We start from the raw sequence: 27,086 nt of genomic DNA on the forward strand, positions 1-27,086 counted from the left end.
GTGACCACAGCACAGGCCAGGCAATGGTCTCACCATCAGGGCACAGTCCGACAGCAACCCCAGCTGAGTGATGACAGCAACAGGTCCCATTGCCAGTCCATTGATTATCAGACAAAAGCAAGGTCATGAGGCCAAGATCAAGCCACTACATCTAAACAACAATTTAGGAACCAGCCTGGAAACAGGTACATCTCCAACATAGCTCATGGAAGAATTGAAGGCCAGGCCTGAGCTTAAATGAGCCTTCTGGGCCCATGGGCAGAAGGTGTGGATGGAGGCCCCAGGTGGGTCTGCTCAGGGCAATTAGGGCCTGCTGCTGCACTCAGGGCCCTGACAAACTAGTACGGGGAAACACTGAGTCCATTTGCAGGTGGCTTGTCAGCAAAGGTGGTTAAATTTCACTTTCACCAGCCATATGATCATTTTACCATGTATCAATATAGGTTAAAAAAAAAAAAAAAAAGGTGGTCCTGGAAGACACGATGGATACAGCATTTGTAAGATAAAACACTTGAACAAATGCTACGTTATCTAAGGCCAGCTGCTTAACTTAGAGAGCTAATGTTCATCATCATCCATAAAATGAGTCAAATATCTCTGTATCTGAGTTATACTGCAGGATGCCTAGCACTAGGAAATTCAGAAATCTTAAAAATCTTACATTTTCAACTCATGTGGAAACTCCAGTATTTATCTGTCTGTCCATGTTTCTGATCTTTGTAACTACAGAAGTCCTGCACATAACAGATGTCAACTGAAGCTATTCATACTGTGATACAAATTCATATAATGAAATAAAATGTTTTTCATTATATAAAGGATAGGTTCTTTTCTTCAGTGGCTATCACAGCAAAGACTGACAATATCCCCACTAGGTAAAAAAATAGGACTACACTTATCTCAACAGCTGGTTATGGTAGAGCACAGAAAGTATTTTATCCAAGGTCAAAGGCTGAGCTCAGGGTCACACATAATTCATGGGGCAGAGATGGCTATAAAGTCCAGCTGAAGTTCTAACTTGCAGTTCAGTTTTACCATTTGATCTCCCTGACTAAATTGTACTGTAGGCTTCCAAATGCACATGGTTTTAAAATCGGTACAGATCATCACCTATGCAAGCCATGTAACCTCATTCAATAATGAGGACAGTTGACAGTTGCAGACTGTCAATGGGGAATGCCGCTTGCACAGAGAGGTGACGGGTCCTTGAGCAATACTAGTGCTCCTTCCACGGTGAAATAGGATTAGACATTTTAAATCACAATCTTGTCTTGCAATACAAAGAGGAGTTCCACCTTGGCAGCTAGTTTTTAATTATAGCAATACTGGACAGTCGTCCACAATGTGGTTTTTCCTGGTAACTTTTAGAGTATCCCAGAGAGTCAGGGATGATTTCAGTGCAGCCCCATTACCACTGAATGCATAAATTTTTCTTTAGCTCAGATTCTACCAAATTCTAAAGAGATCTTCAACTTCACTGGATCTAAATTAATATCCTGGATATTTCTGTGACATCTCTCAATTTGCTGTCTCTAGTCCTGATCCTACGAGGTTCTAAATACTTTCACCATCTGCATTCCACTGGGTCCTAATACATGTATGTAATAAACAATTTTGAGCTGTTTGCAGTTTGATGATCCCTGTTTTCTGGTGGAAATGCAGATGCCAAGAGCAAATAGAAGCCTCCTGACAGAAACATTTGCCACATTATCTTGCCTAGGCCCTGTGGAAGTAACTGAACCCCACAGAAAAATCATTAAGTTAGAGCCTTGCGCAAGAGTTTAATACTAGATTAGAGGTACTGACCAGGAATCAAATAAGCTGTGTCACACAATGCAGAGAACAAATGGTATTTCTTCACTATGAATAGGAATAAAGACACAAATAAAGGGTGCTGTTCTGTAGACCCTAACAGCCACCCAGCCTGAATGGTATGCTGGTTATGTTTCTTTTACCCCTATAACAAAAACAGATATCAGATTTTTTATTTCCCTTGTAATTCTCCATATTGTCTACCAGCATGTAGGCAATTAAACCACTGTTTCCTCTTAAAGCACGTGACTAATTACAAGTGTGGGCAGACTGGTTCAACGAGATAATAAAGCCTGGAATATTTGCTCAAAGATCCTGTTCAGAATGCATCTTTTTCTAACGAGGAAAGCAGCCAAGGTGTCTTCAAAAAAAGCCCTGCTGTCCCATGTCCCTAGTGTACTTTTACACATACATCCCTGGCATGGCAGTCACACAACCATACCAACCTGTAGGAGATCTGTTCTTTTGGGAATCTCTCATTTTATTCTCACCTAGCTCATCTGACAGCTACTTGCTGCGTATCACTTTAATGTGAAATGCAAATTGCTTTTCTTATTTACTTCCTTGAATAGAGTGCAAATACCACATCCTGTGATGGAATGAGTGACTGACTGATTCCTGCAGGCATATACCCGCATTTTCTGGCAGGTTATCAAACTACTTAAAATTACAAGCTTTATATTAGCTTTATAGATACAGTGACTTGAGTTTATAAAGGTAGAGTCGCAATAAATGTTCTTTTGCCTATCTAGTCTTCAGAGCACTTAGTTGGAGAAAGATAAATATGGTGTAGTCATCGCTTATATCTGAGGTTCTGAAAATAGGGAGAGATGAATGCATCTATGAGAAATGCATTTTGTGAGAGAAATTCCTTCTGCTTGTAAAATTTTTCATATTTATTCAATAACAATTATGCTTTTAAAGGCTTTTCCTCTCTTTTCTTCCTGTGACATTTCAGAAAGTTTGGAAATGCTGTTTGCAGTTTATTCTGGAAATGGTCTACTTATGCTCAGTGAGTCAAAAATCTAGACCCAGCACCAGTTTCCTAAGACTGCCTGGCTTAAATTGTCCATTTGTATACATCCCAGCAATATTTGCTCTGAAGAGCAGCGCTGAGTTAGCAGATTTTTGTTCCAAGACACTTTCGGTTTTAATTCCTTTTTCATCCCTGTTAATATCTCAGGATGTTTGCCAAAACAGACTAACCAGTTAGCCATTATGTTATTCATTGGGTTACACTGCAGAGTGCTTAAAAAACCCAAAGTGCTACACAGCTTTTGAGTCATGTCTGTTCCTGTGAACATCACCAAACGTGTTCTCCCTGACAGATACACACTACATATGCGTGTAGGCACTTAGGATCCATCTCGTCTTCCTACCCCTGACAGATTGCTGCAAGTGCAATAAATAGACAGACAGAAGCCTAAATCCTTCTGACTAGTTGAACTTCACTAATCCCAGAAGTCACCAACCCAAGTGTCTCAAGCTAACCTCACAAGAACCAGCTGCTACCTTGGCTACTCTTATTGCCACATAATATATGTAGTACAAACCTTTTAAAAATTGTATTATGGTTATTTTCATTTGCACTGAAAAAATTAACATGGAATATCTCTGTAATAAATATTTGCACCCATCACACCTGCACTGTGGGGGTATGGACTAACAGTAGTCACAAACCCCATGTGACTTCAAAGGGTTCAGACTGCTGAAGCTGTGCTATATCGTCAGATGATAAATTATTGCCATTTTTAACAGCAAGGTAATTTGCTTCTTGTGTTTGTTCTCCTGTTTGCTTCATTTCTAAAGTGCAACCCCTGCTACAGTGGAGATGAAAGGAGTCAGTCACAGAATGAGCTCAGTTTGGAAGCAATTCTAGGTAGCCTGAAATGCTACTGCAGGTAGCCTAGTGCTGAGCCCTCAGCCTGTTATGATGCTCCTGAGAATCACCCGTGCTTTGCTCTCTGCACTGAAGATGAAAAGACTAGGGTGTTTCAAAGGTAGGACTCCCTGGCTCCAAGCTAAGCGTTCCTCTAAAGACCACCATGCTCTAAAATATAAAATTAATTTTATTCTGTTTAGTACATGCTGTGATGTGAACTGTACACCTGCCTAACCTCATCTAATGTGAGCTGCTCTCCCCTTTATGCTAAGACTACAGCTAGCACTGGATAGAACCATAGCACATAATTTTTTCACCAAGCTTTCCACCCTCAATCTTCCTTTCTGAGGGGAGAATGGCATGGAAAGACCCTTTTAAAAATGCTTCTTTTTCCACCCATAGCACCCTCTACCACTCCAAACTCTGTACACTTCTTTCAGTTGCTGCCTTTTAATCTCACTAGCTGCTTTTTATCTGCTTTATTCCTTTTCTTCCCACCCAAAAACCCCTAAGGAAAGTGTGAAGGTAAAAAGAAGTGACCTAGTTAGAGGAAATTTTTACATGCCTTCCCAAAGAGAGTCTCTCCTGACTGATTTGTATTGGCTTAGACATATTTTCAGACAAATACAGGTATACATTATAGAAATAAATTTTTTACTTCCAGCCGGTTCTACAGATACAGACATAGAAGAGGAAGAAGGCCAGTAAGCTAATCAGAAAGAGAAGAGCCAGTATGTATGGCTTATAAGATTCCCAGTGAGTTCCCATAGGCCAATTCAAATTAGTAATTATTAGACATGTTTTTCCACAACTAAAAATTTTCAAATTACAGGAAAAGGGTCAAACACCTGTTAATTGTGTTCACGCCCTAATTTTCAGAGCTGGGCTGAACTTTAGGTTCAAGACAGAGATGGAGCTAGTATTAGATCTAGACATCAGCATGCACGTTCCTTTCATGCTATTCACTGTGGTAACAGAAAAAAAATAAAAAATGGCAAGCTTGGCTGATCTCCACTGGGTGGAGAAAACAGAAATATACTGATTTAGAACCTGACTTACTTAGACTAAAACCTAATTTAGTTTTGGAGCTATGTCTTCATACCAGAGCCCAGGACAGCTTAGCTTCTGAGATTCATTCAGTCCAGCGTGGTCATAAGGTGGTTTGCCAGCACCTGCACACACATATACTTTAGAACCTGTATTTTGGGGAGGTGTGTTTGTGACATGCTTGAAATTGAGACTGGTTCTCTTTAACAACAGGTAGTTATCTCCATTAATGGGGAAATCTCGTGTCACCACAAACACACACTGAAATTCTGACAATACCCACCCTTCCCTCTTTGAAAAGTTGTAAAAAAACAAGTTACTTATATTCCATGCAGTACTTAATATTAGTGCAGTGGGAGGGGCTGCTTTAGAGAGGAAAGTAAATTGCAAAGTAAATACCCTGTATGGAGAGGAAAGACTATTCAGTTTTCAAATATTGTTTTGTTTTGGATATTTTTTTTTTCATTCCAGTTTGCATGAGGTTTCTGTTCCCTATGGATTTCTAAAGGTAGCTTTTGGCCTGTGGATTCTACACCCCACATTGTGATCCTGGCCTTTCTTGTAAGCTACAGAAAAGACATGGCAAGTTTGGGAACTAGGTGGAAGCCTTCTGCTTAAGCCCTTAGTACAGGATGTTCCCTGCAAAAAGTTTAAGGCATTTGAGCAAAAGACAAAGCACGATCCTTAATGGACTGCCAGAGTACTCTGCTTGCTGAGTTTAGACCATTAAAACCACATGGTTAGTCCACACTGGAGTTTCAACTGGATAGTCTTGTTTCCAGCTCGAAACAGAAGCAGGACACATGCAGTTCTCCACTGCTGAATGAAAGTGGAGGGATAATAAGCCATTTGCTAAGATCTTTAAATGCACTGGTTTGTGCTAAGGGAGTTTTACAGTTCATTTCTGAAATAAAAGTACATTTTTCCACTTGCAAGGTACCTAAGACAGCAGCACACTTACATATACCAGGTACACTTACCCTGAGAGTGAGGCATTACCCTCCTGCTTCAGCACTGGCCATGGAAAGACCAGCTTCTGCAATACAGCCTCGGGCATGGGGCTCCACAGCCCCACTCCCCCATTCACACAGGGGTGATACCTGCCCTTGTATCACATCATTTACAGAATCAAATGCCTGAAAATAAGGAGACAGCTAACTGAGCTCATCATCAGTCTCATGCAGGCTGAACAGACATAAACACACATCAGGCAAATGTAATGAACTGTTCCACAGTGTGAATGGGGCTTTCCCAATGCTTCCTCTGTGAATTCCCCTCTCTCCCACTCACCAAGTAGCTCAAGGAAATTGTGTGCAATGCAGCCCAGCAGTAGGCTTGATTTTTTTGCAATAAAAATATGAAACTTCTCTATCAAGCGACATTTGCACACAGGGGAAAAAAAAAAGAGTTTAATTGCATCCCCCACCCTAAGAGGACAGGAGCATCTGCTGCCAGGCAGCAGCAGCAGGCCTGCCCTCTGCTTTCACAGATGTCAAAGTCCGTGCCAGAGCCATGTCTCCAGGGGCAACAGAGGCTTGGATTTTAAGATTAGCCCCACCAGCATGGGAGCAGACTGCACGCCTAAAAGATGTATTTTATTCCCAATATAAACATTTTGAAGTTTCATTTGCAATATAATGACATACAGGCAATATTTTCCTCAGTGATGGGTATGGCTCAGAACAGAGCAATGAAACACTGAAACAATATCCTGAAGTTAGCATTTACACTCCCCCCAGCAACTAGCCCCTAAACCCCGGCAAAACCCCTCCAATTAATTTCCTCTGCTATTTAACCTGTTAGAATTTAGTAGAAAACTGAGGGGTGCCTGCTTTTACTGTTGCTCTTTGAGGGGTTATGGCTTTCCAAACAGTCTCTTTTGTTTGGTCAGTTCTAGAGCTGAAAATGGGCTGCAAGCGCCAAGAGCAAGCTACTGCAGTCAAGAGAAAGAAATACGAAACTCAAGAAGTGTTTGGAGCAGTCAGTATGGCTGGAGGAAGTGGCAGGACTAAGCACTTGATGAAGCACAGTGAATAAAGCAGGTGCCCTTACCACTGTTAACAAAATAGTTTTGATTCAAAATAGAACTACAGAGATTAGAAAGAGAAACATTTTTACTGAAAATGAGGGGTCTGGCATATAGTTCCTGGTTAGAAAAAACAATTACCGTACAGGCAGATAGAGGAATGGAGGATTTGCTTCTTTTAATCATGTATTTGACTTGGATATTTCTTGAAAGCAAAAATTTTCAGATTTGTAAACTAAGGCTCTCCAAGAGTTTTCGTCCTAACTGTTAGCCAATGGGTATCACAGAATCCAAGCCACTGAAGTTACTGTTAGGAAATCCTGGAGCTGACTAAATAGATCGTCACCCCCCATCGCCGCCCCCCCCCCCCCTCCCCAATTTAGTTATTTTTCACTTCTGGAAAATGGACAAAATCCTAATCCTCCAAATGAAGATGATGAAGCTGTAGTGGCTGTAGAGGCCGTATTTACGTCGTTGTCTGTGAGAATCTGTCAGAGATGATGATGGGAAAACGCCAGACTCTGAAGACCGGAGAGCATGTCCTCCCTGAGGCTAAAGCCAGTTCAGACACCTCGACGTCAACCGTACGGGGACAGGCCACAGCTTATTATCGAAACAACAGACTTCAAAAGTATTTCTTTCCATCTTTCTAGTCATAAATGTTTCCTCACCTCACGGGGCTGAGCCCAGACCGCACCCACAGCACCTACCGGGGGCCGGGCGCGGCGGGCACCTCCCGGCTCCGCCGCCCTTGCCTGACTGAGGGCCGGCGGGAAACGGCGGGAAACGGCCGCCGGGCGGCAGAGGGCGGGCTACCGGCGCCCGCCCGCTGAGCGCCCGCCAAGATGGCGGCTTCCAGACCGGCGGGGGCCGCGGGCGGGGGGCGGCGGCCGCCGGGGCCGGCGGGGCGGGCGGTGGTGGCCGCCGCGCTGGCGGCGTTCGGCTGGTTGCAGGCGGCCCGCGGCGGCGGGTGAGTGTCCGCGGGGGTGCCCGGCGCGGTGCCAGCCCTGCCGTCCCGGGGCGGGCGGCAGAGGGAGAGGGCTCCGGGGGGGGGGGCGTCCCTTCCCGGCCCGTAGCGCCGCTCCGCTCTCGCTCCTGGGGCTCTGGCCGGGCCGGTGCCCCGAGGTCGGCTTGGTGGTGCGGCTACTAAGCGAGCGAGCCCCCCGCTTAAGCCGGGGTGGGATACAGCGGTACCGGGGACTGCCCGAGGGGAGGGGGGAAGCGGGGCCCGGGACGTCGGTGAGGCCTTCCCCGAGGCGAGCAGCTCGCGTCCCAGCAGGCGGGGTTGCAGGCGGGCTCTGCCGGGGCAGCCTTGGGGCAAACGGATCTTCTCATTTGCAGGAGCCCCCCCAGCGACCCTCTGCTGCAGCCCTATTTCCCCTCCCGGCACGGCCCGCGGCACAACCACAGGTACGTCAGAGACTGTCAGCCCCTCAAGTACGGCAACGTAACACACGAAACTTGGCCCAGCGACAACAGGACGGGCGGCCCAGTGGCTACCACCAGAACGTTCGTTTCGTACGTCCCCCCCAAGGGCAAGGACCGCAAGGTGGTCTATGGCCACTTCACTTTTGTGAGGAACCCCCTGAGGACCTTCTCCGTGCTAGAGCCGGGCGGTGTGGGAGGCTGCCAGGCTCAACGCAGAGCCCCCGTGGAAGAGACCGCAAAGCTCGGGAAGTGTCTCGTGGCCCAGAACGGCGGGTACTTTGACATGGGAACCGGAGAGTGTCTTGGGAACATTGTGAGTGATGGAAAGCTGGTGAAAAACTCTGGAGGCCTGCAAAACGCTCAGTTTGGCATCCGGAAGGATGGCACCATGGTGTTCGGGTAAGGAGTTGGGGCTTGTTTGGAGAGCGCTTTCTCCTCCCTGAAGACTGGTAGGCATCGCCGAGGCAGGAAGCACTGCCCAGGCACTGCCTCCTTGGCCTCTCCCAATTAGAGTAGAAGCAGGCTTTGAATGCTGAAATTAGGGATGTCCTACCTGTAGCCCATTGAGCTATCTCTCTGGCCATTGGCTTTTTGTCCTAGCGTGAAGAGAAGCTGGGTGAGTTATCTGATGATCTCTAGCTGCTTAAGTTCCTGTGTCTCCTCTCCCAACATGCAACAGATACCCTTGATTATGGTAGAAGGGGGAGAGGTCTTTGTCTTCCCCACAGAGGAGAGGCAGGGCGGACTATGTAACTGCTCTGGCTGCAGCACAGAAACACTGGGGTTGGAAGGGACCTCTGGAGGTGCCTTGTCCAACACCCTGCTCAGGTGTTGTTGGAGCAGGTTGCTCAGGGCCATGTTGAGCTGGGTTTTGAACATCTCCAAAAATGGAGATTCCACAACCTCTCTGGGTAAACCTGTTCCTGTGATTGACCACCCTTTACAGTAGAAAAGTTTGTCTTATGTTAAGTTACTTACCGCTAAGTAGAAATCCAGGCAACTCCTGGATTGCCTGCGCTCTGCTGTGTTGCCCTTTGTCATGGTTTAAGCCCAACCAGCGACTAAGTATCATGCAGCTGCTTGCTCACTCCTCCTCCCTCCCAGTGGGATGGGGGGGAGAATCAAAAAAAAAAAGAATTAAAACTTGTGGGTTGAGATAAGAATGATGTAATAACTAAAGTAAAATAAAATATAATAGTAACAAATATAATAATAATAATAATGAAAAGGAATATATTAAAAAAAAAAAGAGAGAAAAATAAAACCCAAGAAAAGACAAGTGATACACAATACAATTGCTAACCACCCGCTGACTGATGCCCAAGCAGCAATCCACCCCGCCCCAGCCAACTCCTCCCAGTTTATATACCGAGCGTGACGTTCTATGGTGTGGAATATCCCTTTGGCTAGTTTGGATCAGTTGTCCTGGCCACGCTCCCTCCCCGCTTCTTGTGCACTTGCTTGCTGGCAGAGCATGGGACACTGAAAAATGCTTAACTTAGGATAAGCGCTGCTTAGCGGCAACTAAAACATCAGTGTGTTATCAGCATTATTGTCACACTAAATCCAAAGCATGCTGTACCAGCTACTAAGAAGAAAATGAACTCTATGCCAGCCGAAAACAGGACAATATCCACCCCTTATTCTATATCATTTATGTCATGCCCAGATCCCACACTTTCAAATACATTTCCAATAAATCACCACCACTTTTCCTCTCTTATAATACATACACACAGATATCATTTCTGCAGTGTATGGGCCATCTCTATAAAATGTCTGTTGAGTTCATTCAGTCCGTGACTTTGGGTTCCATCTGTCATAACAAACTCTCTGGGCAGGCGGGATGGTGCAAAGTCTGCTCAGTCAGCAGAGCAGGATCAGGCTTTGGTGTGGTGCAGCAGGTGGGTGACAATGGGCACAGCAGGAGGATGGTGTGTAATGTTGGATTGTTGCGTGCAGTCAGTCCTGGTTCCATCACTGCTGTGCTTTGCTCAGTTTTATCAAAGTTCATTCTTCATTAATCTAAGTGATTCTTGTACTACCATTGATATAGCATTTAACAATTATAATAACGATGACATACAGTGGCAGGATTATATAGCAATCAACATCATACAATTTAATCTATTGGCCGTTCTCACCTAAAATCAAATCCCCTTGAGGGACACATCGGACTTCCCCATCTTTCTGCATCATCCACCAAAGTCCTTGAGCAAAAACAATCCCATGAATGGGTTTGCATTTGCCTGAGACAGGACTAACCCAGACTGTCTTCCCTAACATATATTCTATGTGCACTAGGGGGAGTTCATCCCCTTCTACAGTACGTAAAAGTTCTGGTGGGGCAGGGTCAGCCCGATTGGCAGGTCCTCTGGTGTTGACTAACCAGGTGGGGCTTTTGCTAGATGTGTGTCCCAATGTTTGAAGGTCCCACAACCCATTGCTTTCAATGTAGTCTTTTAACAGTCCATTGTATTGTTTGACTTTCCCGGAGCCTGGTGCGTGACAGGGGATGTGCTACTGGCTCCATTATCCCAGCATTGGAGCAGCCAGGTGATAATGTGCTTGCCTGGATGACAGCTGAAGCCTTTTTGCAGCTCACTCAGGGATAGGGATTGGGTGATTATCTCTGGTTCTGCCTCTTCCTCCTGTTCTCGTGATGATCCTGGTTCACCTTCATCCTTTGCTAAGCAAGCTGGGGTTTTTTTTGAGTATTTCTTCTTCTCTACATGGGTGACTGATACTGGCATGGGTTGATTCTCTGGTTCAGCTACAGAGCCTGTCACGGGTTGGAGTAACCACAGTGCCTGTCATTTTGTTTTCAGATCCAGAGACCTTCTCTTCCCCTTAAGGGTACTGAATAGCGTTGAACAGGGCTCAGTAGGCACAGGCCAGGCCCCAGCACATTGCAGTGATTTGTGTCTCCCTGGAATTGTCGAGTTGACAGCATTATTTTTCCAAATGTTCTACTAGTTTTTCAGGATTCTGCCCTTGTTGAAAGGTGAAGTTCCAAAACACTGGAGGTGCCCACTGCCCTAGGCATTTGCCCATGGTATTCCACACACCCTGCCACTCTGGTATCTGGGAGATACTCTTAAAATAGTTGTTTAACCTTAAACAAGGCCTGAACCACATTCAGGAACATGCTAGTTCCTAGCAATAGGACCATGTTAGTTTTAACGTTCTGAGGATATTAAAAATTCTCAAACATTGTTGTAATTAGCCTGGAGGAGAAGAGGAAGGTGAAGGAAGGTGTCTACCCCATAGGTTGGCTCTCCGTGGAGAAAAGGTAAAGGGTGTAATTATTAATAGTTTCCGATAGATGGCTCCCGAAGTACAGAGATAACAGCAATGCTGAGTACAAATACCAGATTAGTCCCATGACAGATAATTTTATCATACCATAAATCAGTGTTACATAGTACAACAGAGTGAAAACCTTAATCCACCTCCCACGGATGATAAGCAGCAGCACAGATAAGGTGATACATAACATAACTCAGAATGAGCGCGACAACTCTTAAGAGCCAATAAATCAACATTGTGACCAGCGACTATTAAACTAATATAATGAATGCTTATAACAAATTTGTTTTAACATGCTCTGGTCAGATTGGTTGTTACCTCAACCCTTCAAGCCCCACACTGGGCACCAAAAAGGACTGTCATGATTTAAGGCCAGTCAGCAACTAAGCACCAATGCAACCGCTCAGTCACTCACTCTTCCCCCCTCCCAGTGGGATGGGAAAGAGAATCGAAAAAAAGAAGTAAAACTCATGGGTTGAGATAAGAATGGTGTAATAACTAAAGTAAAATAAAATATAATAGCAATAATAAAATATAATAATGATAATCAAAAGGAATATAAAAACAAAAAAAAGGATATTAAATCCAAGAAAAGACAAGGGATGCACAATAGAATCGCTAACCGCCCGCTGACTGATGCCCGAGCAGCAATCCACCCCGCCCCAGCCAACTCCTCCCAGTTTATATACCGAGCGTGACGTTCTATGGTGTGGAATATCCCTTTGGCTAGTTTGGATCAGTTGTCCTGGCCACGCTCCCTCCCAGCTTCTTGTGCACTTGCTTGCTGGCAGAGCATGGGACACTGAAAAATGCTTAACTTAGGATAAGCGCTGCTTAGCAGCAACTAAAACATCAGTGTGTTATCAGCATTATTGTCACACTAAATCCAAAGCATGCTGTACCAGCTACTAAGAAGAAAATGAACTCTATGCCAGCTGAAACCAGGACACCCTTTCAGCAGGTACCAGGAGAGTTAGAGTCCCCCATAAGTGCCAGGGCCTGTGAACATGAGGCTTTTTCCAGTTTTCTGAAAGTCTTAGCTACTATTTCTCAACCAGGCAGTCTGTGGCAGAGATCCACCATGATGTCACCCACACTGATCTGCCAGAGCTCTAATCCTATCCCATAAGCCCTGAGTTAGCTTGTGGTCAGTGCCTAGGCAGAATCATAGAATCATTTAAGTTGGAAAAGACCTTTAAGATCATCAAGTCCAACCGTTAACCTAGCACTGCCAACCACCACTAAAGCACATCCCTAAGCACCACACCTACATGTCTTTTAAATCCCTCCAGGGATGGTGACTCAACTATTTCCCTGGGCAGCCTGTTCCAATGCTTGACAACCCTTTCGGTGAAGAAATTTTTACGAATATCCAATCTAAACCTCCCCTGGCACAACTTGAGGCCATTTCCTCTTGTCCTATTGCTTGTTACCTGGGAAAAGAGACTGACCCCCACCTCGCTACAACCTCCTTTCAGGTAGTTGTAGAGAGCGATGAGGTCTCCCCTCAGCCTCCTTTTCTCCAGGCTAAACAACCCCAGTTCCCTCAGCCGCTCCTCGTAAGACTTGTGCTCTGGACCCTCCACCAGCTTCGTTGCCCTCCTTTGGACACACTCCAGCACCTCAGTGTCTTTCTTGTAGTGAGGGGCCCAACACTGAACATGGTATTTGAAGTGCAGCCTCACCAGTGCCAAGTACAGGGGGACAGACCATCACTTCCCTGCTCCTGCTGGCCACACTATTTCTGATACAGGCCAGGATGCCGTTGGCCTTCTTGGCCACCTGGACACACTGCTGGCTCATATTGAGCCGGCTGTCACCAACACCCCCAGGTCCTTTTCCGCTGGGCAGCTTTCCAGCCACTCTTCCCCAGGCCTGTAGCATTGCATGGGGTTGTTGTGACCAAAGTGCAGGGCCCAGCACTGATCCTTGTTGAATCTCATACAAATAGCCTTGGCCCATCGATCCAGCCTGTCCAGATCCCTCTGTAGAGCCTTCCTACCCTCCAGCAGATAACACTCCTGCCCAGCTTGGTGTTGTCTGCAAACTTACTGAGGGTGCACTTGATCCCCTCATCCAGATCATTGATAAAGATATTAAACAGAACTGCCCCCAGTACTGAGTCCTGGGGAACACCACTTGTAACTGGCTGCCAACTGGATTTAACTCCATTCACCACAACTCAGCCAGTTTTTTACCCAGCAAAGAGTACACCCATCTAAGCCATGCACAGACAGTTTCTCCGGGAGAATGCAGTAGGAAATGGTGTCAAAAGCTTTACTAAAGTCCAGGTAAACATCTGCAGCCTTTCTCTCATCTACTAAGTGGGTCACCTTGTCATAGAAGGAGATCAGGTTAGTCAAGCAGGACCTGCCTTTCACAAACCCATGCTGACTGGGCCTGATTGCCTGGTTGTCCTGTACATGCCACGTGATGGCACTCGAGCTGATCTGCTCCATAACCTTCCCCAGCACCGAGTTCAGAGTGACAGGCCTGTAGTTCCCTGGACCCTTCCAGCCCTTCTTGTAGATTGGCGTTATATCTGCTAACTTCCAGTCAACTGGGACCTCCCCAGTTAGCCAGGACTGCTGATAAATGATGGAAAGTGGCTTGGTGAGCACTTCTGTCAGCTCCCTCAGTACCCTTGGGTGGATCCCATCTGGCCCCATAGACTTGTGTGTGTCTAACTGGTGCAGCAGGTCATTAACCACTTCCCCTTGGATTGTGGGGTCTTCATTCTGCTCCCTGTCTTCCAGCTCAGGGTGCTGGGTACTTGGAGAACAACTGGTCTTACTGTTGAAGACTGAGGCAAAGAAATACCTCAGCCTTTTCCTCATCCTTTGTCACTGTTTCCCCCTGCATTCATTAAAGGATGGAAATTCTCCTTAGCCCTCCTTTTGTTGCTAATGTATTTATAGAAATGTTTTTTACTGTCTTTTATGGCAGTAGCCAGATTAAGTTCTAGGTGGGCTTTGGCCCTTCTAATTCTCTCCCTGCATATCTTCATGACATTTTTATAGTCCTCCTGGGTTGCCTGCCTCTTCTTCCAAAGGTCATAAACTCTCCTTTTTTCCGCAAGTTCGAGCCAAAGCTCTCTGTTCAGCCAGGCCGGTGTTCTTCCCTGACGGCTCGTCTTTTGGCACATGGGGACTGCCTGCTCCTGCGCCTTTAAGATTTTCTTCGTGAAGAACGTCCAGCCTTCCTGGACTCCTTTGCCCTTCAGGACTGTGTCCCAAGGGACTCTTCAACCAATCCTAAACAGGCCAAAGTCTGTCCTCCAGAAGTCCAAGGTAGCAGTTCTGCTGACCCCCTCTTTACTTCTCCAAGAATTGAAAACTTACAATTTCATGATCGCTGTGCCCAAGACAGCCTCTAACCATCACATCACCCACAAGTCCTTCTCTGTTCACAAACAAGAGGTCCAGCGGGGTGCCTTTCCTAGTTGGCTCCCTCACCAGCTGTGTCAGGAAGTTATCTTCCACACAGTTCAGGAACCTCCTGGACCGTTTCCTCTCCGCTGTATTGTATTTCCAGCAGACATCTGGTAAGTTGAAGTCCCCCATGAGAACAAGGGCTAGCGATTGTGGGACTTCTCACAGCTGCTTACAGAATATTTCATGTGCCTCTTCATCCCAGTTGGGTGGTCTACAACAGACTCCCACCATGATATCTGCCTTGTTGGCCTTCCCTCTGAATCTTACCCCAAACCACTCAACTCTATCATCACCATCATTAAGCTCTAGACAATCAATACATTCCCTAACATACAGGGCTACCCCACTGCCTCTCCTCCAGGCGTTCCTGCTGCTGTCTCATGTAAAGGGCAGCTGCTTCCCACTTCTCCCACCACCCTCCTTGGGTACAGGCTCTTCCTAAGAGCCTGTATCCATCCATTGCAGCATTCCAGTCACATGCACTGTCCCACCATGTCTGCATGATCCCAGCGAGGTTGTAGCCCTGCAGCTGCACAGACCTCTGATTCCTCCTGTTTGTGCTTATACTGCTTGCGTTACTGTACAACTTCCCATAGGCACCCACTGATTTTCCAGGAAGAGGGCAAAAGCTTCCCCATGAGTCCCCTCACCACTTCCTTATTTGTGTGCATATGGTGCGCTCACCTTTTGTTAATACTTTGTTGTTTCATGTTCTCTTGTCCATATGACCCTGTAACCTTCACTTGCCAGCCTGGTCTACCGCTTCCTCACTTGACTGAGGGCGATTATTTCCCTCCTGTTGCTTTCCTGGTTTAAAGCTTTCCCCACCAGATTGCCTCTACAGAAGTTACTTTTGTCTCACTTGGTCATGCGGATGCCATCTCTGCCAGTCAGTCCTCAGAGAGAGTTCTAGCTTTGTAAAAAGCAAATTCCTATTGTCAACATGAGCCGTGCTACTGCACAGTGACCCACAGAATCCATCTACTGCTTCTCAAACCATTCCTCCTCACCAGCAGGATTGAGGAGAGGACCACCCGGGCTATCACCCCCAGAGCTATGCAGTTGTTCTTGATACACTCGTAGTTTCCCCTGGCAGTGCTGTTGGTGCCCGCGTGGAAGAGCGGCAGGGGATAGCAGTCTGGGGGCTGGAGAAGTCTCAGCAGTCTCCCCACAACATCCCAGATCTGACCCCCAGCAAACCTCGCTAGACAGGCTAGCAAATGGGGGCCTCTGCCCCGCAGCAGGGAGCTTCCACCTATCACTCACCCACCTCCTCTGGTGCTGCTGCAGGGTTCAGGTTCAGCCAACACAGACACTTTATTTCACAGAGCTCCCAGCCCCTTGCCTGCTGCCAGGGCACTGAACCTGGGTGGAGGAAGAGCTCCCTCCTGGTGCCAGAGTTCACAGTCTTCCAGCTTTCATCATCACAGGAATTGCCACCCCAGCAAGCAGGTCCTGGGTTCTTCTTCTGGATGTTGTGGGGTTCAGGGTTTTGTTTCTGCAGGCTATTAGGAAAGATCTGTCCATCTCTTTCTCATCATCCCTGCTGCTGTGCAGTGTGCAGACCTCCTCTTGTAGCTCCTTGTCCCGGCAGCATAGCTCCTCAGCCAGCATGCACTAGGACACCATTTCCCACCATCAGCTTCAGCAAGAGGCACAGGTTTCCCTGCAGCCCGAGAGCTGGAGCACTGCCTTCTCCCTCCACAGCTCAAGCTGAATTGAAGTGTCTGCTGTACTAGAGATAGTTGCAGAAGTTGGTGCTGGAGACTGTGCCCTGTGGTGTGTCACCAGAGCTGACCACAGGCACTGCCCTCTACAGAATTTCCAGCTCCCCACCGCATGAGCTGCAACATCTCTTGACTCTTGGGAGCTGTGGTCTCAGCCTGGTGTGACACTCCCTAATCAGCTGGAGACAAAAGCTCAAAGCACCCTTTGATGAGGAATAGCTGACAGAACTTAGTACTTGCTGGAAGTAAAGGCCCCCAGTAGCTACCCTTCCCCAAGAGCAGCAGGCACCCTAAAGGTCCTAGAAGGGTTCCCAGAGGTCCTTCTGGTCACCTCAGAAGACTGAGAAACAGGCTGGAAGCTGCTGCATCTGTTGGCTGTATTCTCCACCCTTCTGTTAGCCCACTCCCATGTGCCCTCAGACCCCAGCAAAGCCAAATTGACTGTACCAAGACTGGGCTTTAGTGTACAGCCATTCCCTGACGGCTCTGAGAACCACAGCCCTAATTTACGTGGCAAAGGGGCTGGCAGAGTTGGTGACATGTCCCCTTTAATGAGGGGGCTTCTGCCGAGGGGACCAACAGCAGCTGCAAGGTCGCCGTTGAATCTTTAATCTCAGCTCCGTCCTGCTTCTCTCCTGCTCCAGCAAGATCTCCCATGTTAAATGGAGTCAGGGCACTGTGTGAGCTGCTGTCTGCTTGGTGTCTTTGCAGCTTCCAAAACATGACACTAGAAATAGTTTTGGTGTAAATAATTTGGGCTGTCAGGGCAGTGGGGAAAGTAATTCACATTTGGCCCTTTCACACTATATCACAAGCAGCAGGAGGGTGCACTGGGGCACATTGTTACCCCCCACCTAGCAAAGATGCTGCCTCTACCACCTGGACTGAGGATGGATAATTGCAGGCTTTAAAAGATGACTGTTGATTAGTCCATGCTCAAGCTGTTGTGCAATTTGATCCATTTTCAGCTGTGTTCATTTTGTCTTTGTGTTCCTTTCCCGTGCGTACAGGGATTTCTTTTTGCATGTTTTCCATTCGGGTATTTTCAATTACACTTTCCTACAAAGCATGAAGCTTTGTTCAGCTGCAGTCATGGATACTGAAAAGCTAGAAGTTGAGCATCCAGCTCCCACAAGACATGTCTGGAGCACATAGAGCAATCAGTTTTAAACCAAAAACCACTGGCAGAACTTAAAGCGAAAGCTCAGCTCTTCAGCCCCAACCTTTGCTGCTGTCTTCTGTCAGTTGCAAACATCACCTAGCATCAGGTTCTGATGAGGCAGATGTTACTCAGCACCCTAATTCTTGAGACAAGAATATCCCTTGGGAAGCATTCTGCAGTGACACACAATGCCTGATCATGGTAATGGTTGCTGAACAGTCCTTTTACTGTCTGACTGTTCAGTGAAAGGTTTTGCTGTCTGGAAGAGTAGAGGAAGCTTTTTCCCAGACAGAGGGGAGTAGGTAGCATCCAGCAGTGTCTTCCCCTTAGTGCAGCTGTAGGCAGACTGGATGCTGTTGCTGAAAACCCTCTCAAAAGCTGTTTGGTGTCACTGTTTTGCAGAATGGAAGCTGACAGACAGCAAGATGTTACAGCTGCTTCCACAGCTCCTGAGTATTTGGCAATGGCTCTGCCCTTATTATCCTGGCTCAGGTCCACTGGCCACACAGTTGGCAGTTGTTTCATGCACAGTGGCCTGGGACTGTCATTAACAGTGTTTTGTGCAGAATAGCGGAGAACAGGGTCCACTGTGGCTGCTAAAGTGATGTTTCACACTGCTTGGCCTCTAGTTTTAGATGTAGCTAGCTTTCATTCAGCCACCTTCTCCCCTTCTCCCTGCTTCTGGAGCCTGCTGGCAGCAGAAGAGGCTTTTACATGAGACTGCTGTGACTGTGGGTAACCCCTCCTGCTCTCTCTTTCCTAGTTACCTGTCTGAGGAAGATGTCTTGGATCAAGCAAACCCTTTTGTGCAGCTTGTGAGTGGGGTAGTTTGGCTCCTAAGAGATGGAGAAGTGTACATCAGTCAGAGTCAAATGGCTGAGTGTGGTGAAATTCAAACCACAGGTAAATATTGTAAAGCCTAGCTTCAGCCTGGGTATAGATTGTCTGTCTGATGGGGCTGTTGGAAGGAGGGCGTAGCAGTGGAAACTATATTGTCTAGTTGCAGTTTGCTACTCACTCATGAGGTCCAAATTTCTTCTGTGCTACTTTACCCCAAGTCTGCGGCAAGCGCAGTACAAGAAATAGGCTGCCTGCAAGATGAGGCTGCACTCACCTGTTCAAGGTTGTTAAACAGAATTCACTGAGGACTGTAAATAGTGGTGGCATGATTGGTGTTAATACTTGTCCAGAGAAACTCAAAGCAGATGCCGCTTACAGGAGTTTTAAACTGAGGGCTTCTGAATCCCCTTCTTTGTGCCTGTGCCAGACAAAAACCTTGACATGAGTGCTTCTGGAAATGTTATTCCTAGATGGGCTTGAATGAACAAGAGGAACCTGAGCTCTGTTCTCATTGTGTTTCAATTTAGATGAGCTCCTTGCTGGGAGCTGTTTTGCAGACAGATGTGTCTAAACAGCCAGTTCTGTCACCCAGATGGTGTGTGAATTATTCCCTCTCCTGCACAGGAACCTTTGACAAGTTCATCAATGTGATATCAGCCAGGACTGCAGTTGGACACGACAATCAGGGGCAGCTGGTCTTGGTTCATGTGGATGGACAGACAGAATCCAGAGGGTAAGGCTAGGGTTGTGGTAAGGTCTTGGGGCAGGTGCAAGATCGTTCTTTAAATTCTGTTGCTGGAACTGGAGGGACTCTGTGGCTGCCAGTAATTTATTTTAAGGCAGAGACTGGCAGAGCTCAAGAGGTTGGTTGAACACACCACTGTTTGGTGTCTTTCTGGCAGAGCCAGAAAAGGCTAAGGCAGCCTCCAGGCAGCAAGTGAGCACACCTGCGGTGGGAGAGCTTCCCCGCTTCCACTGAGGTGAGGGACCAAGCTTCTTAGCATAGCAGTTTCTTTGAAGTCAAATAGCATGAATGAGCAATGAACAACTTGCTTTTGCAGAGTCAACCTCTGGGAAATGGCTGAATTTCTGAAGCATCAGGGAATTGTCAATGCTATCAACCTGGATGGTGGAGGGTCTGCAACGCTGGTCTTAAATGGGACCCTTGCAAGCTATCCATCTGAGCACTGGTAGGTGCTGGCAGCCCATGTCCAGGGCTGCACAAGTAACCACGCAGCTCCCGTTAGCGTGCAGAGCTCAGTCCTACCCTTCTGCTCTGCAAGGGAGTTAGTCTGCATTGCTGGGAGATCACAATGTAAAGGCAAGTGACAAATTTTGAGAGAGAGAGTGACTCTAAAATTTAAAGCGATTTAGTGACTACATGTTTTTTCCATTTAGTCATCCAGGATTAAAGTTTAGCTGTTTTCAGTCATGCAGCAAAGCTGTTCGACATCACTGAGTGGCCTGATGTGGGAATCAGATAAGGAAACAGCTCTTAGACTTGGAGAGTCAGAGCTGCACATTCACAGGAATTAGCAGAGATCTGTCAACAGCTTTTTATTATGAAAGAGAAACACTGACTTAGAGACCCTGCCCTGCCTTACGTGAAGGAACCTAAAGAATATTTTACTTTAAATTTAGCTTTTTAGTCATTTCTGACTGCAAACATGAAAGGATTTAAAATTCAGTTTGCAGTCTGACAGTTGAAAGGCAGGCGTTGCTATAACTGCAATGACATCACTTATGTCAAAGCAAATAACATTCAAGAAAAAGCATGTTGAACACCCAAGTTAAGGGAAGCTGGGACTGCTTAAAGGGAGACTTTGCATGTTGCTTTCTGTAATTCCATGTTTGAAATGACTCCTATCCAGTAGGAGTTAACACTTAGTTAAAACATTGACTCAAATCTAGTTTTATCTTTATATTTCCCCATTATTAATGTTCTTGTTTGCCAGTGTGAATCAGGATGAAAATTTGTGCATTAGATCAACTGGTTTCACATAGGGCTGGGAGCAGCACAGTGCTTGCACGTCTTATGGGACCCGTCTTCTGTCCCCAGCTCCTTTGACAACATGTGGCGTTGCCCTCGGAGCATCTCGACCATAATGTGTATCCACGAGCCTGCCTGCGAACCTGCAGACTGCAGCGGTCACGGGAACTGCGTGGAAGGGGAGTGCCACTGCACTGAGGACTTCTGGAGAGGTCCAGCCTGTGACATCTTGGACTGTGGCCCTTCCAACTGCAGCATGCACGGCATCTGCACCGACTGTAAGTCACTGTGGTGTGCAAAGGCTTCTAACATGGAGATGCCAGTGGGTGCCCGTGGGTAGCTCTAGGGGAAGCACAGATCCAGGCAGTGTATACATGGGGAATATCACTTACCTGCCTGCAAAGCACCTCAGTGCATCGCTGTGTGCAGTCCTGGCTGGTTCACAAAGTCCATTCCCACTCTGGTGTGAAGGAGTGCAGCTCACATGAACTGGCACCAGCAGTAGCCGCTTCCTTCGCTGCAGAGAGCAGCACCCTTTGGTGAGGCTCCCCGGACCCAGGAGCCCAGCCTTTTAGGGCTGCCGGTGCTGATTGTCTGGCCAGCCCATGCCCTGACTCTGGAAGCCCGCAGGTGCTGTGTACCTTGGCCCTTGTCTTACCTTCTGGGTGTGTGGAACTGCTCGCCTCTTTCCCTCCAGCATCTGAAGCAGCAGCAGAGATGGTCAGAACATGTTGCCTTTAGGAGACAGCAGCAGGGCCAGGCTGGGACTCAGATCTGGAAACTGGACCTGTAAATAGGACTTGACTTCAAACTCTATGTCTCAGTTTCTCTTTCTGGCCCCTGGGGCTGTGCTCCCGGTTTGTTTGTAAATCTGCTGATGGGAAGGGCAGTGTATTACGCTGTGTGATAGAGCAGCTGAGTTCTGCCCCCTTCCCTTAATGTTCCTTCTTTATTTGACTTCCCTGCTTCATGATTTTTACAAGTATGCAGTTGCTACTCTTCCATAAACTCATTTTGCATCTAGGGACTGCCATAATATACACCACGCAACTTCTGCTCCTCTGTGCCTGCTCAATCCTGTTGCCCTGTTTCTGTGCTACCTCCCTGATTTGACTCACAGTCAGGTTTGCACCAGTGAAGTGACTGGGCAGAGCTCAGTGGATGCAGCTGCTGCTGATAGTTCACCCAGAGTTAATCTCTCGAAATCCCATCAGCAGGGGGTTCTGCTGTGTTTGGCAGCTGTAGGGGGGTGCATATTTAAACCTCACCTGTGTGTGAGTTCAGGATTCTTCTTCTGTGGGTTCCCTGGCAGGGAGAGTTAAGAGAGCACCCCAAGAAGCAGAAGCTCCTAATTTTGAGTTCCTGCTATTTCTAAGTCTTTCTCTACTCTTAATGCTTGTTCCTGTGTGTTTGCACAGCTGGATGCCGGTGTGATGCTGGCTGGATTGGCACCAACTGCAGCGAAGGTAATGCTGACCTCCACTCCACTCCACTTCTTCATAGGCAGCAAGAGGGTAATGTGAACCACTTCCTAATGGCTGGCAGCCTGCAGTGGCGGGTGGCTCCCCAAGAGGGAGCAGTGAAGGGAAAGGCTACACGGTGTGCTTTCCTTTTTGTCAGCGTGAGGTTAATCGGAGCCTGGGCATCTTATGATTGGCTTGGTGCAAAGCACTTTAAGCCCTTGCTCCTTATTCTGCTTCTGTTCTCTGAGCAGCTGTCAACTCCCTGTGCCAGTGAATACTCCAGGGGTATAAGCATGGGGTGGGATTGCTTGCCTTTGTAGTGAGGGCCCTGACGAGATCTCTGCTTGTCTCCTGCAGCTTGTGCTAGTGGTTTCTATGGGGACGCTTGCACACAGAAATGCCAGTGCCAGAATGGTGGCTCGTGTGACCCTGTGCATGGAGCCTGTTCCTGCCCGGCTGGGTACTATGGCACCAGCTGTGAGCAAGGTAAGGGCTGCTCTGAATAACGGCCTGGGGAGAGGCTTTTGTGTCACATCTGGGCCACCTCTTGTGGGCAAAGCAAGCATGAAGTCTGCTGGGCAGGCTCAGGCCTGAACTTCACAGCTGGAGTGTAACCTGCCAGCTCCCAGCTCTTAAGGGCTTGCCTGTCCTAGCCAAACTGGCTAAAAAGAAAAGGAAGGAACAGAGAGGAAAGGGTTTTCTTCATCATTAGAAAATTGTGGATGCCTGTTTAGTCTCTGCCCCAAAGAACTGGGCTGCTTTCCCAAGCTCGTGAGTGTAGAACATGAGTACTTGAAGATCCTTCACTTGAGGGTGTCACACGACGCCCTGCCTGCAGCCCAGGCTTCAGGTGGTCCGGGTCAGTGAGTGTGAAATGCTCCAAAGGGCCATTCTGGCTTATGACCTTCGAACTCAGGCTGTACACATGCTAGTGCTAACAGAGCTAGGGATGTTCTTGATTGTGTAACGGCTCCAGCTTTTCTGAAGTGCTCGAGGGCCCCCCGTGTACCTGACTGAACAGCGTGCTCTGGTGACAGGACGAGTTAATTACAGTGTGGGTGTAAACTTCTGGTGTGCGTGGTTTGTTCTCAGCCTAGGAACACCCAGCCAGCCTGATCCCTATTTTACAAAAATCTTCTCTGTGAAGTAAACAAAATAATAGCAGTTAACTCACAGTTGGGTGCTTTCAGGCTGGAGGAAGCAGGGTGGGCAGGCAGAACAGCTTTGTCAGGCTGCAGGAAAGCTGGGGACCTGACTGCTTCCCTTTAGGAACTGGCCACTGCTGCCCTCCCTCCACCTTTGCTTATGAGCCCAAGCCGCAGGACCGTAGCTCAGATGTGGCAGGAAGAAAAATCCATTGGAAGCAACAAGGCCAGAGACTGCTGTGGTGACAGAAGCAACACAAATACCTCAGTGAGATGTAGGTGAGGTTTGAGCCTTTCCTAAAGCTCTGAGTGTGCCCATCCTTCCTGGCACTGAGCTGGTGCAGCTGGGGAAGCAGGCACGGTTGAGCTGGGGGCAGGGGGGAGCGGCAGTCATAGGCTGGATGGTTTCAAAGCAGGTGGAGCTTTGACAATGACCGACTTCTTTGTAATCAATTCCCTAGAGTGTCCCATGGGCTGGTATGGGCCAAACTGCCAGAAACGATGTGCATGTGAACACATGTGTCCCTGCGACCGGGAGACAGGCAGCTGCAATGTCACCTATGAATTGGCAGTACAGGACCAGTTAAACAAAGGTATCTCTGGTTACAGTGGTTGTGTCTTAAAAAAAAGTTAGAAGAGCAGCTTTAGTGCATAATGTTGTGTTTGCTTAGTTACCAGCTCTGGCTGGCTGTCATCTTACCTAAGCTTGCTCTTTTTTAGTGGAATTTTACACCATCTCCCAATACTACCTTTCTTCCCGCTATTCTTTGTTTTCCAGCTGGGCTGTGTTTGGCTTCCCAGAATAAGGGAAGGAGCAAAGAAAAATTCTCTCTGTCAGAGTAAGTGTGTAATACTCGTCATATACATCTATATGTATACACTGAGTCCATGCCATCAATTGCTTGCTGTGAGATGGAGTTGTTCACACCACCTCCTGGGTGGCAGGGCCATGTGTCAGTGAAGCTTAGAGACCTGCTGCTTCATTGCCCAAAGCATCTGTGTTCTGACTTCGTTGTATCACCTACAGCTCTTATGACAGGAAAGATGAGGATAGGGAAGGCACGATTAAGCGTTTAGCACCTTAAGACAAGTGCTGAGCTGAAGCCCCCACCAGTGACAGTTGATGCTCTGAGCCTGGTGCTCTGCAGCTCACAGTTAAACGAGAGCCACCTTTCCTCTCCCACTGATGCACTGTATAGGCAACAAACGGACAAGGGCAGTTCTGACACCAGAGCGTGGCTTCTGTGGTGTTGGCAAAGCTACAGTCACTCTGCAGGCACAGCTGGTCACTTGTTAACTGAGTGGAAAGCTAAAAACAGCCATGTGCTCTGGCTGCTGGAGCAGCCTTTCAAAGGCTTTCACAGAGCACGTTCTCACCGCAAGCTTGTGATGTCAGAGAAGGGAGTACAAACTTTGAGAAATAATTTGCACACTGGGAGCATGTGAAAGCAGGTCAAGAGATGTTGCTTATGTGGATTTTGCTTCTGTCTGACAGAAAAACCTGGATCTTCATGACCTCTGTCTTGGCTCTGCTTCTGGTAATTAGCACCATGGGAAACGTAGGCCTGTTTCTCAAGGCCAGGTCAGAGAGGCGCCATGAGAGTGGCAACTATCTCTACCACCCCCTGAGGGAGATGAATGGGGAAGCCAGTCACACCTCCACATCTGCTGCCTGCGAGACAGAAGATACTCAGGACCAAAGCCAGGCACTCCTGTAGAGTCCCAGATGAGAAGAGATGAGGTATTTCACTCTGCCCCTTGTACTGCCACTCAGCACTGACCGTTACCGAGGCTATTCAGACTGGAGTATAAAACCGCTGACTAACCCGAGAGCAGCAGCAAGATCCTTCAGTCCAAGAAACCGCCTTGCTTCTGGCCCAGCCCTGCTGAGAACATGGCTAGCTTCCCTGCCTTCCTCTGCTGCCCTGGCTGGAGCAAATGGGACTGCATAATTAGTTGCCATGAGAGGATGCAGGGCACAAGCCATAGGGCCAGCTTCCACACACATGGAATGGGATAAGGGAATTCCTTTGCTCTAGCAGGAGAGGAAGTGGGTGGTTCCCTCCAATACTGGAGGGAAACAGGTGAGAAATGTAAGCTGCAGGCTCTTCAGAAACGTCCCTTCTCACCTGAGTAGTAGTAAGTATTTTTAAGATGCAAGATAAATTGCCCCTAGCGTAAAGCTAGACTTAAGGATGGTGTAGTCTATACCTGTCTGCCCTTCCCTAGTAAGCTCAGACTTTTATCAGAAAACTGAAAAAAAAAGTTGGTTTAAAATCTTGAAACAGGTGCAGTACACAATAAAACCACAGCATTCCTCCTCCTGGCCACAGTGGTAGGCTCAAAGGCTAACACACAGGGTTAGGGCTTTCTTGCACCTGACCTGTGTTGACTGGAGGGCCAGAGTGTTTTCTTACCAAATACTTATTCCTAGAAGTAGTCAAAAAGGTGCATGATAAGCACTGCATTTTTGGTAGGTTCTTACAGTACAGCAACATAAAGAGCCTTGTCAGTTCAAAAATTTCATTCTTGCATTCTCTCATATCTCCCAGAAGCTGGTGTGCTCTGCTCAGCTGTGTGGGCTGCCACTGAGGGACCGCAGCCTGGAGCTCTCCCACTTGGGGAAGGAAAGGGAAGAGAAGAGACAGCAGCAGCCTGGCATGGTCAGCACAACAGGACCGAGTCATGGGACTGGGCTCGCCCTACCCCAGCCTGATCAGCCCAGCGGGACAGTCCACGTGGTGGCCCTTGCTCACTGCTGCTAGAACTGCCCTTCCCTTGTCAGAGGGAACAGCCACCAGCAGTGAGCTGGGGCCTCCATCAGGAAGAGCTTCAGGCAGCCCAAGATCCTGAACATCTCAGCTGGAAATCTGACCTTTTACTAGAACACATCCTTGCACAACGCATTTAAAAAAAAAAAGTGAGCTTGCTTCCACATGAGGGAAAACTAGCCTCTAATGTGCTACTCTAATGCTGTAAAGGGGGGTTTTAAAGCCTGTCTGAGCCTGAATATTAACATTTTTATGCACTGTGGTTTTACCTCTCCAAGGATATGTAATTTTTTGTGCCACTGTTGGCATCAAATCAGTCTGTAAAGAGAAGATTCTATTTTTCTACTATTTACAGAAGGCTATTTGAAACTTGAATAAAGTCTTTTAGTGATAACTGCCTGAAACTCAAATTCTTAATATGCAGTTGTAGAATAAAGATGCAGTCCTTTTCCAGTTAATCTCGACTGGCCATTTGAATGCAGTGGGCCTTCTTTATTTTAAATAACCAATTACACTACAGGATGATGTGTTGTACCAGCCTTCTCTGTGGTACGAAAACAAAAAATGCTGGTTCTACAGGAGAAAATTAAAGAATATTTTAGTTAAAAAGTAGGAATAACTGAATACAAGCAAGCTTTACCTCCATTTCTGTGGGTAAAGACAGCAGCACATATGATTAAATTTTCAGTTTACCACAATTTGAAGAGTTGCCTGAAACAATTAGACATGTTCTTTAGAGATTATTTTTTATTTCCAACATACAGAAATGTACAGCTCTTACCAGAACCTACAAATACTGTAAATAAGTACATTTGTTGTCAAGTAACACATTACAAAGCACTCTGCATTTTGCTAGTGTGCTTTTAAAGAATGTTTGGGGTCTTTTGGCTGAGAAAAATCAGGACTTCAATATGTAAAAAATGAAGACAGCTGCAAGGGAGAGAAAGTAAGTGCTTGCTAAAAAAAATTAATGCCCATTTAACTTGTATACATAACTAATAGCTTGGAAGTAGATGTTGATGTCATTAAAAGCTAATGCATGTCACATGA

The 27,086-nt window shown here is 47.1% G+C and overlaps 1 protein-coding gene across 7 annotated transcripts; it reads left to right on the forward strand.

Moving 5' to 3' along the window:
* Positions 1–7,603: 7,603 nt before the first annotated feature.
* NAGPA (N-acetylglucosamine-1-phosphodiester alpha-N-acetylglucosaminidase) lies at positions 7,604–27,055 on the forward strand. 7 transcript variants are annotated; one of them, XM_075018381.1, is made up of 12 exons: positions 7,604–7,737; positions 8,109–8,594; positions 18,591–18,730; positions 19,292–19,400; positions 19,729–19,857; positions 20,727–20,935; positions 22,076–22,171; positions 22,478–22,606; positions 23,727–23,858; positions 24,044–24,104; positions 24,761–25,006; positions 25,818–27,055. In XM_075018381.1, exons 1-11 carry the CDS (start codon positions 7,613–7,615, stop codon positions 24,981–24,983), a joined length of 1,839 nt encoding a protein of 612 aa, XP_074874482.1. In that variant the 5' UTR covers positions 7,604–7,612; the 3' UTR covers positions 24,984–25,006; positions 25,818–27,055. The 7 variants fall into 7 exon arrangements, 6 of the variants coding, with proteins under 6 accessions (XP_074874482.1, XP_074874483.1, XP_074874485.1 ...); XM_075018382.1 differs by having other exon boundaries at positions 25,821–27,055; XM_075018384.1 differs by having other exon boundaries at positions 22,076–22,123.
* Positions 27,056–27,086: the final 31 nt, after the last annotated feature.

The sequence above is a fragment of the Buteo buteo genome, chromosome 29 (assembly GCF_964188355.1).
Source record: "Buteo buteo chromosome 29, bButBut1.hap1.1, whole genome shotgun sequence".
NCBI classification, from domain to species: Eukaryota; Metazoa; Chordata; class Aves; order Accipitriformes; family Accipitridae; genus Buteo; species Buteo buteo.

Excerpts from the sequence above, each read along its gene's own strand:
- NAGPA (XM_075018381.1), top strand. The coding sequence starts at position 7,613 with ATGGCGGCTTCCAGACCGGCGGGGGCCGCGGGCGGGGGGCGGCGGCCG. Across the intron at positions 19,401-19,728 it reads GGACAGACAGAATCCAGAGG|AGTCAACCTCTGGGAAATGG; the intron begins GTAAGGCTAGGG and ends TTGCTTTTGCAG. Across the intron at positions 22,607-23,726 it reads TGGCACCAGCTGTGAGCAAG|AGTGTCCCATGGGCTGGTAT; the intron begins GTAAGGGCTGCT and ends TCAATTCCCTAG.